The sequence below is a fragment of the Monodon monoceros genome, unplaced genomic scaffold (genome assembly GCF_005190385.1).
Source record: "Monodon monoceros isolate NGI ecotype Baffin Bay Population unplaced genomic scaffold, NGI_Narwhal_1 Super_Scaffold_16, whole genome shotgun sequence".
In the NCBI taxonomy this organism is placed as follows: domain Eukaryota; kingdom Metazoa; phylum Chordata; class Mammalia; order Artiodactyla; family Monodontidae; genus Monodon; species Monodon monoceros.
Window position 1 is genome coordinate 32,656,983 of NW_021703772.1, and position 17,125 is coordinate 32,674,107.

Sequence of the window (17,125 nt, forward strand, 5' to 3'; positions counted from 1 at the left end):
TAAACCAATTACTTAGAACTTAAAATAATTTTTTCCTTAAGTAACTATTATAAATGGAGATTAGACTTCCATGCCAGCCTGTGATAGTTGTAAAAGCCTATTCAGCAGGAATTTAACCATGAGTTATATATAGCAACATTTATAGGGAAAGTCAGTCTCCTAACAAAAACCAATAGAAAGTAAGAAATACAACTGAAAACATGGCTTAGGGAACAAGGAATAATTCATTTATTTCTGGTACTAAATGAACTATATTAGAAGTGGTGGATAGGAAGGTAAAATGGTAAAAATAATTATAGACACATACTTATTAAACACTTACCTTGAGCCTGGCACTCTGCTTACCATTCTACACAGATGATGTCACTAATCCTTAAAAGTACTCAGTGGGAAAACTACTAGCACAGAATCAGCATAAGTGGACTGCAGGGCAGAGTCAGTGGTAGTGAATGAGAAGGGAAAGAAAATCCTGAGGGTCAGTGACTACAAACAAAGAAGCAGAATTTCCAAGGCCATCTGGAAAAACAAGTCCCAAATTGACAGGGCTGTTCACATGTGAAAAATTTTCATATTCTAGATGGTCATAAACTGACCAAATAGTGAAAGAGTGATTATTTTATTAATGAAGAAAAGTTATGATATAAAATTTAATTCTTTAAATGCGCTAATCAAATAATCACTTAAAATGATCCTTTCAACATTTCAACACCAGTGCTCTCTTCCCATTCGTTGACTGATGCTGTAAATCCCTAGAGCTTGCAGTCAGTCATCAATGCTTTAAATAATCCCAAAGTACTGCCCATAGGCATCTGTCTTTTAAATTATCAGCAAAGTGATTCCTACACAAAGATGAGATATTTTGTGAATTATTTCATGAGTGAAACCTTATGTATTTTATACTTTCATACATTACTTTGGGAATTATATAGTGAAAACAGGTATATCTATGATAACATTTTAGAGCTTGAGGACACATGTTTTACCTTAGCAGCTGGAGATTTGTGCATTACTGCTGTCAAAGCCTGAATTGTTGACACAGCCAAACAATCCAACTGTACCTGAAACACCTACCAGAGGAGGAAGGAAAGGTAAGAAATTAACAAGTGTGTTCAAGATTTGTATTCAGTTAGGAAGCCTTTCTTCTGAAAACCTCAAAAAAATATTTAACATGCAATACATTCCTCTTCCAATGAAATGGATCTCTGAAACACTAAAACCTGTAAGAAAAGTTACATACTTGACAGAAAATAAGCCATATGTCAAGAAGAATAAGGTTACATTCACTCATTATATTAAAATGCTTTGAGGAGGAAAAAACCCACCAAGCTTAAACATGCTTTTAAAAAGTAATGGACAATCTCAAGAGGAAGGGAGGGAGGGCTATCATGGGAAATTCTTGTATGTTTTAATTTTCCTTCAAAAATACACTTGAAACTTCCTAGGTTAAAATTTCATTAGCATGTATAATAAGATGTCTAAAACAGTCTTATCTATATAGTTTCCAAACCCTGTGTTATAAATGAAATGGTATGTGCATATATCTATCAATCACATTTGCAAACAATAACATACATCTATTTTTATATAAAATGCAGAAATGAGGCAGAACAGAAAATGAAATATGTATCTATAAGCACTGTCATGTTTTTGAGAAGGCACGCTTTAATGCCAGAAGTTGTAAGAAAAAATAAACACCAGCTCCATTTTGTCTATTTCTGTCTAAGCTTCATTATAAAGAAGAGATGTGTTAAATTTCAGGGCAGTACATTCATAGAAAAAGAAACAAAAACAAAAACAAAATAGAACATCAACAATGTAAAAAAACTGAACGTGAATGTTATATCAACAGACTTAGTCAACCATGAAAGCATAGTGTGAGGACTAGAAAGTTGTAAAAATTACCAGTCCCCCAAATCTGCTTTTGGTAATATATTACTATGACTTGAAGCTCGTTACCCCACAAATAGAATTTTCCTCTCTGCCTCCCACTAAAAATGATCTGAGTAAAGGGGGACTGATTAGATCTTTGTCATTGTGAGCTCAGCTCTATCATTTTCAGGCAAGTTATTTAAGCTGGTATCTTGGTTTTTGTTGATGTTGTTTGTTTATTAAACATTATTACATAAAATAAACATATTACATGTGTAATAAACATAATATGCATTAAACATTCTGCATACAGAATATCATACAACTAAGATTTTTTTCTTGACTTTATTGAAGAGGACTAGGCATCATAGTACCTATAATCAGGAATACTAATTGTCAACCTCTAAGAGATTATTATAACATTTTATAAATCTATATAAGAAGACTTTAAGAAGGACTAACACTTATATGGAAATCCAGAACAGTAGTCTGTAATTGATATTTGACATCCAGAAGAGAAAAGATTATCATGTCTCTTTTTATACCACAGCTCTATTTATACACCTGGACATTAAGATAATGCTAATAATATGTTAATAAAAGATATCACATAAGCTCTCTCACAAACATTCTGGGAAAGACAAATAACAAAGCAATTTTTATAGGTAGTTTTTGCCAAACTAATTGCCTAATGTATTGTGAAAAGCAAGATAAATTGTATATGTCTGCCTTATACCCGTGTAAAGGTGAGTTTTTAGAAAAGAAAAAAGTTAAATTTTATGCTAAATTAAGACTCAAAGAGCTCGGCATCTTCTTCCCTTCCTCCAAGATTTGGGTTGTCCATTGAATTATAATAATCATTTGTCAACAAGAGGCAAAGAATCAAGATATTAAAACTGATCAAACATATTCACGAACAAAGCCCTAAGGTCCCAATACACCACAATGCTTAGAAAAAGAAGCCCCCAAAATATGGAGTCATCACTAGGTGGACAGCACTGATATTGGGATTCCATTCCTGTACTTTATATTTCCTCAAACTGAAAAGAAGACACACACACATAGATGGAATCCTGTCGATCGATCGTTTATATCCCTCACCAAGATTTCAATATATTTATCTTTTAGATGAAAGCATTTATTTTTGAATTTTTAAACAATTTTCAAAAATAATTAATGAAGATTAGAAATAATGTTTGTATACTTTAAAACATAAGAAGAAAAGTACAGGAATAGGTGCTCCCATTGACTGATTTTGGACTTCAGCTGAAACAAGATGCAGGCTTTGTAGATACCTGGTCCTCATTCATTTCTGTCAGTAATTTGTTGGCAAGGTCTTTCTCGTTCTTGTCTGCCACCTTACTGTTAGCATTTAAAAATAGCTGTTAAAAACAGAGACAAGAATAATGGAGAAAGAACATTAAATTGTTACCTATAAGCAGAAGTGAAGCTTAAATGGATTTCCATATCTCTTGAAATAAATCCAAGAATCCACTCATGAAGTATACCACTCTTAAAATGACAATCAACTGTCTACTTTTTGGATTACTAACTAACATTAGTTCATAAACTATGTAATTAATTTATCATTTATTTCTCTCTGAAACTCAAAGTTACCAAAATAAGAAACAACAGCAATAATTAAATAATTATTAGGAATACTTAGTTAATATTCCTGAATTCTTAAAGAATCAGCAGGGAATGACTCATAGAAGAGAAGGAAACTGCTATTGAGACAGACTAAAGATACTGTAGTAAATAATGTATAGTAAGGGTTCTGCAGCCACATAGGTGTGTGAAATGCTATTAAACTAACTTTAAAAAGGGGTCTTTCTGGAAATGCTCCTCAGAGTCTCGAATATGCTAATGTGTACTTTGACAAGGGAGGTCAGTGTGTAGTATTTCCCAAATTTATCTGACCACACATTTTGTTAAAAATTCTGTTAACAGTATTCTCCAAAATTATCAAGAATTGAGCATAATTTATATTACTTTGTACAGTAGAAAGATGGATTAGGATTACCTCTGACATACATTGAGGCTGCCCTTTTCTGAAAGAAATGAAAGAATCAAGTAGTTTGGCTTACATAAATAAAACCCAGCATCCCAAAAGATTTCAGTCACAGTTTGGGTAAAGAGGAAAATAATTCAAATGAGAGTGAAAAGGGAGAGAAAGTTAGATTTATAAAGGGATTTATCAAGAGCATCCTAAGAAGGAAGTTCTTCTTAGGAACTACTATAATTTCAGAAATTGAAAACAAAAATCCAGTAATGTGCTGAAAAAATGCAATATAAAATAAAATGGATAATAGTAAGGTATGCAAGAGCATAAGTAACGCTAAACCTAAAAATAGATTAGTGTACGCAATACAGGCTTTGGAATCAGAAACCTGCATTTGAATCTTGGTTCTGCTACTTATAAGCTGTCTGGTTTTAAGAAAAACTACTTAAATTCTCCGAGTTTGTTTTCTCAGAAATGAAAAGAATAAGATATCATGAAATTGGCGTGCAGATTAAATGAGATAATCCATGTTAGGTTATTAGCCTAGAAACTGGCATACAACAAGGGTGAAATAAATGAAAGCTGGTATTATTATCATCAGCAAAGATTTTAAAATAGTAATATTCCATATTGTCTAGGTGCAATAACACAGGACTGCTCAAAACTGATGAAAGTAAAAATAAGTAAAGTCTTTCCAGAAAGCAATCCATATCAAGATTCTTTTAAAAAGTTCTTACTCTTTAAATCAGTAATTGTATTTCTAGGAATCTACTCAAAGAAACAGTCAGAAATTGACACTAAGATTTTGGAAAAGAAATGCTCACTTCAATTCTGTTTACAACAGCAAAAAATTAGAAACCAGTCAAGTATCAACATAATAGAATACGTTAATAAATTATGGTTCATCCATAGGTTGAAAGAGAAATCCTCAAATTTTCTGGTCTAAAGACCCCTTAACACTCTTTAAAAAATTACTGAGAACCCCAATGAACTGAACTTTTATTTATGTGGGTTACATCTATCAATATTTACCATATCAGAAATTAAAATCAAGGCGTTTAAAAACTATTTATTTATTCAAAAAATAACAATAAATCCATTACAAGTTTATATAAAAACATGTTTATGAAAAATAACTCTATTTTCCAAAATATACCTTAGTGAGGATGGCACTGCTTTTACATTTTTGCAAATCTCTTTAAACGTCTGACTTAAGATAAGACAGATGAACTCTCCTATCTGCTTTTTTTTTTTTTTTTGCGGTACGCGGGCCTCTCACTGTGGTGGCCTCTGCCGTCGCGGAGCACAGGCTCCGGACGCGCAGGCTCAGCGGCCATGGCTCACAGCCCTAGCCGCTCCGTGGCATGTGGGATCTTCCCGGACTGGGGCACGAACCCGTGTCCCCTGCATCGGCAGGCGGACTCTCAACCACTGCGCCACCTGGGAAGTCCTCCTATCTGCTTTTGCGTTCAGACGTTTATAATGTTGTTTTGGTTACAGTTTAAGAAGAAAATTAACTTCAAAAAGAAATTTTGTTAAGATTAGACTTTGCAGACTCCCTAAAATGATCTTGGGGATCCCATACTTTGAGAACTGCTGCGTTGAAATACTTGCAGTCATTAAAAGCAATCTTTTGAAAAATATATGATGGCATATGGAAAGACTCATGATATAACACAATTAAAAGCAGAATAAAAAAATATTCAGTAGTATTCCAATTTTGTAAAGGAAAATACATCCACATTAAAAATATATATGCAAATATTATGTATATTTTGCAATTTTAAACACTATATATATGCTTTGTAAAAAAATATTTTTATGCTTTTTTCCTCCAAAATCTCTATATTGATTGTGTATTGTTCTAGAAGATAAATAAATATCTATTTTTTAAAAAATGAAAAGAAACTTGCTCAAGGTCACTAAGACAATGTGTATAAATCCAGACAGGTTTGATTCCCAAAGTCAGGCTTTCAACTACACCATTTTGTCTATTCACTCCTAACACTCTTTTCCATAAAGTATCCCTTGGTTGCTCCTTTCATAAATTCTCATTCTTACTAAGACTGTCATGATGATAAATTTGTTGTAGTTGATTTTAAGGAGTAGATGTGGAGAAAAAAGAGAAGAAATTAAAGAAAACAAATCAAAGAAGATGAGCGACACCACAATATCAAAAGCTTTCCAGAATCTTATGACTTAAGTCCTCAATGGAACTTTATATATTTACAATATATTTTTGAAAAAATGATTTCAACTAGCAAAGTGCTGAAGTCCATGTAATGGTTTTGAATTCTACTCTTTGCTACTAGAAATTTGCTGTTATTTTCTTCACATTAATTCAAATATTTTTGAACAGCTTAAAAAAAACTTTCATTAACTCAAAGCATATCCCCCTTTCAAAGTTCAATATAGTAAAACAAAATAATTCTTAAATATTTAAAATTCATCATACCTATCATAAAAGTTAAATATATGATTTCATGGAACTGTATTTTAAATATGTTATAGTATGATGAAACTCATTTTGACAAGCCCAGAAGTCTTTACACAAATATTCAAGGAAATTAATGTGTACTTAAACTGGTAGGTGAATCTCATGCAAAAAGAAGGCATAGAAACTGCAACAGTCACCCTAAAGATTTCTGTGTAATTCATAAATTGTTTATGACACTTTAAGCGTTAGTTGATAAGGCTTCCAATGGGTCTGAATATTTAAATGAGGAATTGTCTTGATTCTGTATTACTATATAAAAGAGTAAATGATTCATTCCTTATTAACAAATAACAATTTAAACAGAAATCAATCACAGACATCTGTAGCATTCTATAACACATCTGGGAACTTAAGTTTTCACAAGATGCCAAACATTTTTATATATTCATAAATCATATCACCTCTCTCCATCAAACATGTTTGTATATACAGTAAATAAAAACTATAATTCTCTTATATTTAGTGCACAGAAACATTTTTTTCTACTGACTAAACAGTGACCTTAAGTACCAGTAATACAGTTACAAAACTACATATAACAATGAACTTAGGGTCAGAATACCTGGGTAAGAAATCCTACCTCCATCATGTATTAGTGTTAAACCCTGGGCTAATCACTTAATCTCTTAGGACACATTTCCTCATTTCTATAATAAAAGAGTTGGGCAGTTTATTTCAAAGGTTCCCCCTTGTTTTTATTATTTTAAAATTTTTTTATTAAATCATCTTAACTAATTTATTATACTTTTTAATAAGTTTATTTATTTATTTTATTTTTGGCTGCGTTGGGTCTTCGTTGCTGCACGCAGGCTTTTCTCTGGTTGCAGTGAGCAGAGGCTACTCTTCGGTGCGGTGCACGGGCTCTGGGCGTGCGGGTTTCAGTAACTGTGGCATGTGGGCTCAGTAGTTGTGGGACACGGGCTTAGTTGCTCCACGCATGTGGGATCTTCCTGGACCAGGGGTCGAACCCATGTCCCCTGCACTGGCAGGCAGATTCTTAACCACTGTGCCACCAGCGAAGGCCCCCCCCCTTGTTTTTAAAACTTAATGAGTCCAGATGTGGCACATATATACAATGGAATATTACTCGGCCATAAAAAGGAACGAAACTGAGTTATCTGTAGTGAGGCAGATGGACCTAGAGACTGTCATTCAGAGTGAAGTAAGTCAGAAAGAGAAAAACAAATACCATATGCTAACACATATATATGGAATCTGAAAAAAAAAAAAGGTCATGAAGAACCTAGGGGCAAGACGGGAATAAAGATGCAGACCTACTAGAGAATGAACTTGAGGATACGGGGAGGTGGAAGGGTAAGCTGGGACAAAGTGAGAGAGTGGCATGGACATATATACACTACCAAACGTAAAATAGATAGCTAGTAGGAAGCAGCCGCATAGCACAGGGAGATCAGCTCAGTGCTTTGTGACCACCTAGAGGGGTGGGATAGGGAGGGTGGGAGGGAGGGAGATGCAAGAGGGAGAGATATGGGGACATATGTATATGTATAACTGATTCACTTCGTTATAAAGCAGAAACTAACACACCATTGTAAAGCTATTATACTCCAATAAAGATGTTAAAAAAAAAAAAAACAATGAGTCTAAAGTTTAGTGAGGAATCTACAGGGAGTCTGACTAGAATATTCCACAAATAAAGACTACTGCCAGGAGAGAAGGCTCAGGTCCCAAAGCCTAGCTTTCCCCTCTGAAATGGGTTTCTTCTCTACCATTTCCTGTTTCAAAACAAAATGTGATAAATGGTAACAAATAATTAAATTTTAAAATGGTATGACTACCAGCAAGTTTCTAGATCTAAATGATAAGAAACTTTGGCTTATAACATAGAAGAAAGAGTAAATATTAGCTCACCATCATGACAGCTATGTCAAACGGTTCTGTATTTTTAAAAAAGATACTGTTGACCATGACATGATAGAGATTTTTAATTATGTCTTAGTTTCATATATGCACATGTGAGATCTTGCCTTTATTACTGAAGTTGTCTTTATAACTGATAAACCCACGCTGAATTTTTACAACAAACAGAAGGTTTTATAAACATTTCTCTTATGCTGCTTTCACCTCCCTAGGATTTCTTTCCCAAGAATGATTTTTAAAAGGCAGACAGAGAGATCTTGACTCTACAGTTGTAATTTGGTACTTTTGTTGACTTCATAAATATTCATTATGACTTACTTTATCAATATATTATTTCCTATTTTATGCTATTCTTCACAATTTTACTATAAGTTAAGCAATATAGTGACATAAATGTTTTCAAGGATACCCCTCCTAACAGAGTGGAAAAATTCAAGGAGCTGATGTTAAAATTCTTATTCTGGAATATTCTCAACTTTATCAATATATTATTTCCTATTTTATGCTATTCTTCACAATTTTACTATAAGTTGAGCAATATAGTGACATAAATGTTTTCAAGGATACCCCTCCTAACAGAGTGGAAAAATTCAAGGAGCTGACGTTAAAATTCTTATTCTGGAATATTCTCACAGAATCAGAAGGGACCCCCAGTATTTTTCAACAGGGAATTCATGAAAGGAATATTTCAAAGAGAAAGGTAAAAGCTCTTTGAAGTAGTTTTACTTTCAAAGGCTTCTCAAGAAGGTTTCTGGTGCCATCTTGAAATTTATGGAAACATATAATAATCAGAGATATTAGTTATTATGTACTTACACACAAATCTGCTACAAGTGTAAATTAGTAAAAACTTTTAAAAATAAGCAAATTGGAAGTATACATCAAGAACCTTAATAGTATTTTTATTTTTCTACTTTTCTACATTTTCCACTTATAAGTTTATACACAATGTTCCCTACTTAAAAAAATTTATGCCCTTTGATCTAATAATTGTACTAGAAATAGAATTCTGTTCTATGAAACTTTAAAAAGTTATGTAATCACAAACAAAATTGGAAACAAATTAAGAATTTACCAATAGGGAATAGTTAAGTAATCTATGGTACATCCACTCAATATAATAACATGTAAATATTAAAATCATAACACATGAAAATGCTAATGAAATAATCTTAAGTGAAACAAAAGTGCAAAAACATATGCCATCAAATGCTCATACTAAATTTTAACAATGCATAACAAAAAAGACTTTGAAACTTAACAACAAAAAAGCTAAAAAACCCAATTAAAAAATGCACCAAGGACTTGAATAGACATTTCTCTAAAGATGATACATAAATGGCCAGTAAGCACATGAAAAGATGCTCAGCATCACTAATCATTAGAGAAAAGCAAATCAAACTACAATGAGATACCACCTCACATCCATTGAGATGGCTACTATCAAAAAAAGAGAAGAGGAAGAAGAGGAGGAGGAGGAAGAAGGAGAAGAGGAGGAGGAGGAAGAGGGAGAAGAGGAAGGGGAAGAGGAAGAGGAGGAAGAGGAAGAAGAAGGACGAGAAGGAGAAGAAGAAGAAGAAGAAGAAGAAGAAAACAAGTGTTGATAAGAATGTGGAGAAACTGGAACCTTTGTGCACTGTTGGTGGCAATGTAAAATGGTGCAGCTACTATGGAAAACAGTAAGGTGGTTCCTCAAAAAATTAAAAATTTAATTACTATATGATCCAGCAAACCCACTTCTGGATATATACCGAAAAGAATTTAAAGTAGGGTCTTAAAAATAAATAAATAAATAAAGTAGGGTCTTGAAGAGATATTTGTGTACTCATGTTCATAGCAACATTATCCATGATAGCCAAAAGGTAGAATCAACACAAGAGTCCATCAACAGATGAATGAATAAACAAAATGTAGTATATACATATGTATACATACATTGAGATACTATTCAGTCTTAAAAAGAAAGGAAATTCTGCAATATGCTACAACATGGATGAATCTTGTGGATATTATGCTGAATGAAATAGGCCAGTCACAAAAAATCAAACACTGTACAATTCCACCTATACGAGGTACTTAGAGTAGCAAAATCACAGAGACAGCAAGAACAGTAGTTGCCAAGGGCTGAACAGAGAGGAGAATGTAGAGTTGTTTAATGGACATAGAGCTTTAGTTTTACAAGATGAAGAGTTATGGGGGATGGATGGTGGTAATGGTTGCGACAACAACGTGAATGTATTTAATACCACTGAACTGTATACTTAAAAATGATTAAGATGGTAAATTTTACGTTACGTGTATTTTACCACAATAAAAAAAATTAGTTATAGTTATGCTCAAAATAGAATCAAAACATAAACAAAATAACCGCTTCTTAAAATCAAAGACAACAATAATAGTAATAATAGAAAAATACCTTGCAGTTCTGTAGCAGTCGTATGAGATGTTCAAAGCAATTACTGTTAAGAAAAATAGCCTGAAGAACAGGCCTATCTCTGCAGTCTAACATGGCTGTAATGGTATCTAGGAAATTAAAAACAAAACTTCCATTAATAAAGTGGAAAATCTGGGATCACAGAAACATTCACTCTAGCCATATACTTAATTTAGGCTTTTTGGCTAACAAACAGATGTAAATTAATAGGAAATAATAAAGAGGGGGAATAGAAAACAAAACCTGTACTTATTACTTGATAAGAAAAGTGAAAAAAAAGTGAACATTTTTATACTTTATTATTAAAAATATTTATTTTTTTTTATATATAAGAATGATATATATTTCCCAGAGATTTACTTAGGTGTTCTTCCATTATAACTTAAGTGTAATAAACTGTGGTTCCCAACTTGCTATGAATAAGCAACACTTGGTTATGTCTGGCAACATTGTCTCATTTCTATAGTATAAAATTAACATATGGCTATCATGAAAATGAGACTTAGGTAATTAATCCATTGGTGATGATGCTTTGGTCTTGTTTCCTACTGAAAGGATGTCCCCACTCAGAAATCAAGGGACATTTGACATAGGTAATATGCAAGTTCATAATAAAAAAGAAGTCCATTCAATGTAGACTCAAATTTCCTTATAAACTTATAATTTATAATAATTATAAAACGTGACATGTTATAACATATAAAAGAATAGAAACTATATAAGATGAATCTTATTTTCCTACAAAAACACTATTGTTATGAATCATTAAGTTTCACTGAGATTTTGATGTCCAATATTTTTAAATTGGACACCACACACATACCCACACAAACATTTTTTAAAGTCTCTAGGGCTATACAACAAACCATTAATGTTGGTTATGTCGGGTGGCAGGATACAAAAACTTTTTTTCACTTATCTGAATTTTCTAGTTTAGCTATAATGAAAATATTTTACTTCTATAAAAAGGAACTCTCAGTTAATAATATTAGTATCTATCAATCTAACAGGAGTACAAAAAGAAATCACGTATATTGGTGAAGGAGCTTGCAGGGAGGCGGGAGATGGGGAGAGAGAGAAAGAAGCACAGAATGACACAAAACAACCAACACAGAGAGGGAAAGAAAAACAAGACACATACACACAGAGGATCTGAGGAATCAAAACAAAACAAGAAACCAGAAACCCTCAAAAGGAAGGACATACTGAAGTGATTTCTACAGAGATGTATTAGAAGCACATAAAAAATTGATCGTATGTGACTCTTTGCGATAGGTTAGAAACTACAAATGGTACTTTCTGAAAATTTACTTTTCCTAGAATTTCAAAATCACAGTTGATTTACTTTTGAACATTGATGCTTTTAGTGGATTACAACTTTCAAAAGAGAATATAGAGGCTCGATTTTGTCACTGTTAAAGCAAATATGTGAAAGACAAATCAATTCCATATTATTTTGAAGTCAAATCTAAATAGTCACACAATATCTGAATTAAACAATCAATATTTTCTATACAATAGCCTTGAATTCTAAATGAAAATGGAGAATATAAAGGTAAAAAAAAAAACAAACAAACTAGATTCAGAGAAAACTGAATATAATAAACTTCATCTAATACTCACTCAGCATTTTGATCTGTAGAGCTATGAACCGGCTTTCCCACAGTCTGGACCTCCTTTGATTAGGTAAAGCTGAATGATCTGAATTTAGCAATTTAAAATAGTTCTCCAAAATAGTGCTGGTTTCCACTTGACGCTGATCAGAGCTGCTAGTGAGAAGGATATGTACCACCTCTGTAAGGCACTTCAGAGTAAGTTCTACCTTCCTACCCACTTCTTCAGGATTTCCGTCCTCCCAAGAATCGCAATCGGCCAAAACTCTCATGAGAACCTCCATGGTGGCTGGAGAAATTGCTTGCAAAGCATTCCTCTGAAACATGAGAGACTAAAATTGAAACCCAAATCTAACAGAAGTGCTGTATGTTTGCAAAAACAAAGAGAATTTAATAAATCTGCAGACAACTTTTTCTTTATCAATCAACATTGAAAAAATTTTACACAGATACTTTGACAGACACCGCTGGTGTTTTACATATATTAGGTCTTCATTTCTTCACTAATAGAATTCTGATTTTATTCAGATAGTCATCTGCCCATGTAGAAAACTTACTTACCACCCTCCCTTGTAGCTAGGGGTAGCCATGTGACATAGTTTTGGTCAAGAATATGTGCCAGTAGACCATGAAAAGGATATCACTTTACAAATAAAAAAGGGAAGGATCCTTTGCTCTTGGCTTTTTCACCCTTTGCTTGCCTGAAATGCAGACAAGAAGCTTGGAGCCACCTTTATATCATGAGGAAACAAGCCCCAGAATTAAAGTAGCAGGCTACAGAGCAGAACAGGAACACAAGGACCTTAGTCCCTGATGATATCATTGAGTTGCTCTGCTATCCCAGAACCGCCTGCATCTGGATTTCTTATGCAAGAATAAAAATAAACACGTCGATTTGGCCAAGCCTCTCTCAGGTTTTCTGTTGGTTATAGCAAATGACATATATCATTTATATCATATTATCCCAAATAATATAGATATATAAGAGGACTGGCTTGGCTCTGATTCTACAAATATATTTCTGAAACTCTAAGTAACTGGTAGCTATTTGAGGTGATCCATTAAGCTTGAAATAAATATGTTGCCCTAAATTGTTAAATTCATAAATAATAAATCAGAGTATAATTATGTAAAATCATCTGAAAGTAGTAACACTTAGGCCATTCGGACTGATTATCAATATGATAAATAATATCAATAATAACAAGTGCTACTATGGAAGAAATTGCTGATGGCCCATCCAAGATCAATTTTCCTCTGCTTCCTTATTAACAGAGCCCCTGATGTTTTTGCTGGACACATGGCTACCAGGAATAAACATTACATTTCCTAACCTCCCCTGCTGTTAAGAAGGCTGAGGAAACAAGTTTTATCAAATTTTTTATCTGAACATATTTGCAACTTTGCAGCTATCTGATGGAGTTTGGCAAATGAGATACCGTCAGCTTTTCAGTATCTCCTTCAAAGATAATTGGCACCTGCCATTTGTCTTCTTCTTCACCTCCCCCTCCATCTATGTGCCCAAAATGTAGACAGGGTGGCCAAAACTCTAGAAGCTATTTTGTACCACAAGAAATAATAGTAAGGATAACAAATTGACATTCAAAAGGTACCTGAGTCCCTGAAGAGGTTAGAGCCACCAGATTAACTCTGGACTGCTTACAGCTATTTTTTTTTTTAAACAAAAGAAAAAAGGTAAACTTCTAACTTAAGCTACTAGAACTTCAGTATTTACTGCTACTTTCAAGGAATCATAAATCTGATACCCCTGTGATATACTTCATTCTTATAAGCACAGGCACTTTGTTAAGTGTTTTACATATATTATGTGTCATTTGGTCCTTATGACTGCCCTATAAGTGTTACTATTTCCACATTACAAATAGAGAAACTAAACAAATGTAAACAGTTTATCCAAGGTCACACAACTAGTTAGAAATGACATAGGATTCAAACCTATGTCAGTCTGGCTCCAGAGCCCCTGCTCTTAACATAGCACAAAACAGCATAAATATGCCAGTGGGAAGCCAGGCATGATGCTTTGGAAAGGGAGACCAATCACTGGACTTTTTTGACTCTGTGACAAAGCCATTATTATGCCTTTAACTATTCATCTAAATACCCTTGTACTGAGGCTATATTCAACAGCCTTCTGATTTCAATATATTTGTAACTATAGCTATGACCTGATTATAAGGATTCTGAGTATTTTCAGTACATAAAATAATAAATTGGGCTTCCAACCTATTTGATTTCCATGTGAGTTTTAATAACTGGAGGTCTCTCAGGGCTCGATTACCCCAGGCCCTAACAAGAACAAGTCTGGGTATATTCAAAAAGGGAACAGGATCCAACCAGCTTCGGCATCAGTCAAAAACAATGTCATTTCCAATTTTACTCATGTACACTTATTTATTCTTAGTAGTGGAGAAATGATGGAAATTGGGAGGTACTGAAGCAAAAGGATATTAGCTAATAAAGGAAGGTGACAAAGCAAACAAACTGAAAAACAGGATTCTGGTCACCATCCCTCTCGCTACAGAGACTCTTATCTTCTACTAGAGTGCAGAGGAGAGGGCAAGGTGGCCCACTAGGAAACCCAAGCAGTATTATTAGCAATACCTGTGATTTTTGTCATCAATAGAAATCATATACATGTTCATGTATTATAGTTGTTGTAGTGTCTTGAAACATCATTTACCCTCATCTCTTCTTTGAAATTACATTAGTCACTAGACTTGCTGCCGTATTTTTTTATTTGATGTGTTATAAAGAAGCACATTACTATGTTACAAACTTGTTCTGTTAATATTTTAGTAACTGCATTTCAGTATAGTTTCCTTTGTGGTCATATGTATTTTATTTTAGGCATGTGAAAACATTCTGACAAGGGGCTATATCAGACTGCCAAAGGGGTATGTGATATAAAATGTGTTAGAAACCTCTGATCTAAACTGTGTGGCTAAACAAAACAAGTAGAATATTCCTTCTGAACTATAATCCTGTTTTCAACTAGTAGTTAGATTCAAAGTTTACTACAGACAGCTTTTAAGATGTTCAATTTAAATAAATAAATAAAATTACTAGAACTTCTTTCTTATAAATAATTTTAAAACTAGTTCAGTTTGTTGAAAAATGCATATAAGCCATGTATATATGCATTTAATAAGTAAAAACAGACAGCAGAGTGACTAAATTCATATGTCTTAGGAAATCAAATGGCTAGAGTTTTATTTCATCAAATGAACTAACAGGGATGACTATCCTCTATATTCTAAAGTAAGAACTGGAAGCTGAAAGTTAATACAACTAAGAACTTCAAATACCAAGAACTGTTAAATCTAGTCATTTATGCAGTAATTTTATTGTTAATGCTAATATTATTACTTAGGTTTTTTGGAACTTAATAAATAAAAGAAGTAAGTAAATTAAGTTTTAAACAAGATCTAAACTCAAAAAAATATTTGTATGGTTCATGAAAATTTTAAAGACACAAAGAATTCATTAAATAATCTACGGAAAACTTTTTGTAATGTTTACTATCGTTTCATAGGTTAACTTTCAACATGTTCCTCACCTGCCCACCAGCTACAATGGCTCCAAAGAGATGCAATAAGCAACACTTAAGACTTTCCTTGAGATGCTCACTTTCTTGAAAACATTCTGTGAATATAATACACAAAATAAATAAATAAGGTTTCTCTTTCACAGTATGACTGATCTTTAAGGAATGTCTGACACAGAAACATCAGAAACGATTTGTGTAGCTGATTCACTTTGCTGCACAGTAGAAGCTAACACAACATTGTAAAGCAACTATACTCCAGTAAAAATTAATTATAAGAAACAAAACAAAACAGAACAAAATTTAAAAAAAAGATTTGTGAAAGGCTAAAATTTGTTAAAAGGCAAAGTTAACATGCATTTTTTTTCATAGGAAAGGAAAAGAGAAACCATCAATCAGGGAGCATTTTAGATACTTTCTTTTTATGTTACCTCATTTAATTCTCATAATACTCCATACGAGGATGATATTTTGCCCCCATTTATAAATGAGCAAATGGAAGGTCAAAATTTAATACGGTGCCTAAAGTCATCCAGTTACTAAGTGACAGAGCTACAAATTAACCCAAATCTGCAATAAAACTAGACGTCTTTTTACTACTAGAACTACTGCTTATTAGTATAACTATTATTATTCAATTATAAAATTGAAAGAGTTAGATAAAAAGATCTCCTGGGTCCACTCCAGGGCCAATATTCTAAAGTTCTAGTACCAATAGTAACCTTTCTTTTAACATAATTTTATTGTTTTTAAAAGGTTATACAGGGCTTCCCTGGTGGCGCAGTGGTTGAGAGTCCGCCTGCCGATGCGGGGGACACGGGTTCATGCCCCGGTCCGGGAGGATCCCGCATGCCGCAGAGCGGCTAGGCCCGTGGGCCGTGGCCGCTGGGCCTGCGCGTCCGGAGCCTGTGCTCCGCTGCGGGAGAGGCCACAGCAGTGAGAGGCCCGCGAACCGAAAAAAAAAAAGGTTATACAGGCACATTACACAGAAAATTTTAAACAGCATAAAAGAACTGACAAGGAAAAGCAAGTTTCCCTCTAACCTATTCCTCAATCCACCTTACTCTCCACACCTTAAAAAAAAAAAAAAGCAAAAAAGCTCTACATATATTATTGCATTATGTTTTTTTGCTTAATACATTATGCTTAATACATTCTGGGCATTATTACATCTTAACATATACATCTGCATTATTCATCAGTAGTGGAATGACTAGAGAGCATTTCACTACAATGACGTACCTTAATTTACTTAACCAGTTCT

The 17,125-nt window shown here is 33.5% G+C and overlaps 1 protein-coding gene across 2 annotated transcripts in view; it reads right to left on the reverse strand.

Annotated features, from left to right (window-relative positions):
- Positions 1–17,125, reverse strand: part of NBEAL1 (neurobeachin like 1) — a 173,965-nt gene that overhangs the window by 108,095 nt on the left and 48,745 nt on the right. The window contains exons 7-10 of one of the 2 annotated variants that reach the window (XM_029224562.1): positions 15,874–15,959; positions 12,307–12,613; positions 10,666–10,772; positions 984–1,067 (exon numbers count right to left, since the gene is read on the reverse strand). In XM_029224562.1, coding sequence (XP_029080395.1) covers positions 984–1,067; positions 10,666–10,772; positions 12,307–12,613; positions 15,874–15,959 — 584 coding nt within the window. Of the gene's footprint in view, positions 1–983; positions 1,068–3,164; positions 3,269–10,665; positions 10,773–12,306; positions 12,614–15,873; positions 15,960–17,125 lie in introns of those variants that run through there. The other variant, XM_029224563.1, reaches the window with a different exon arrangement.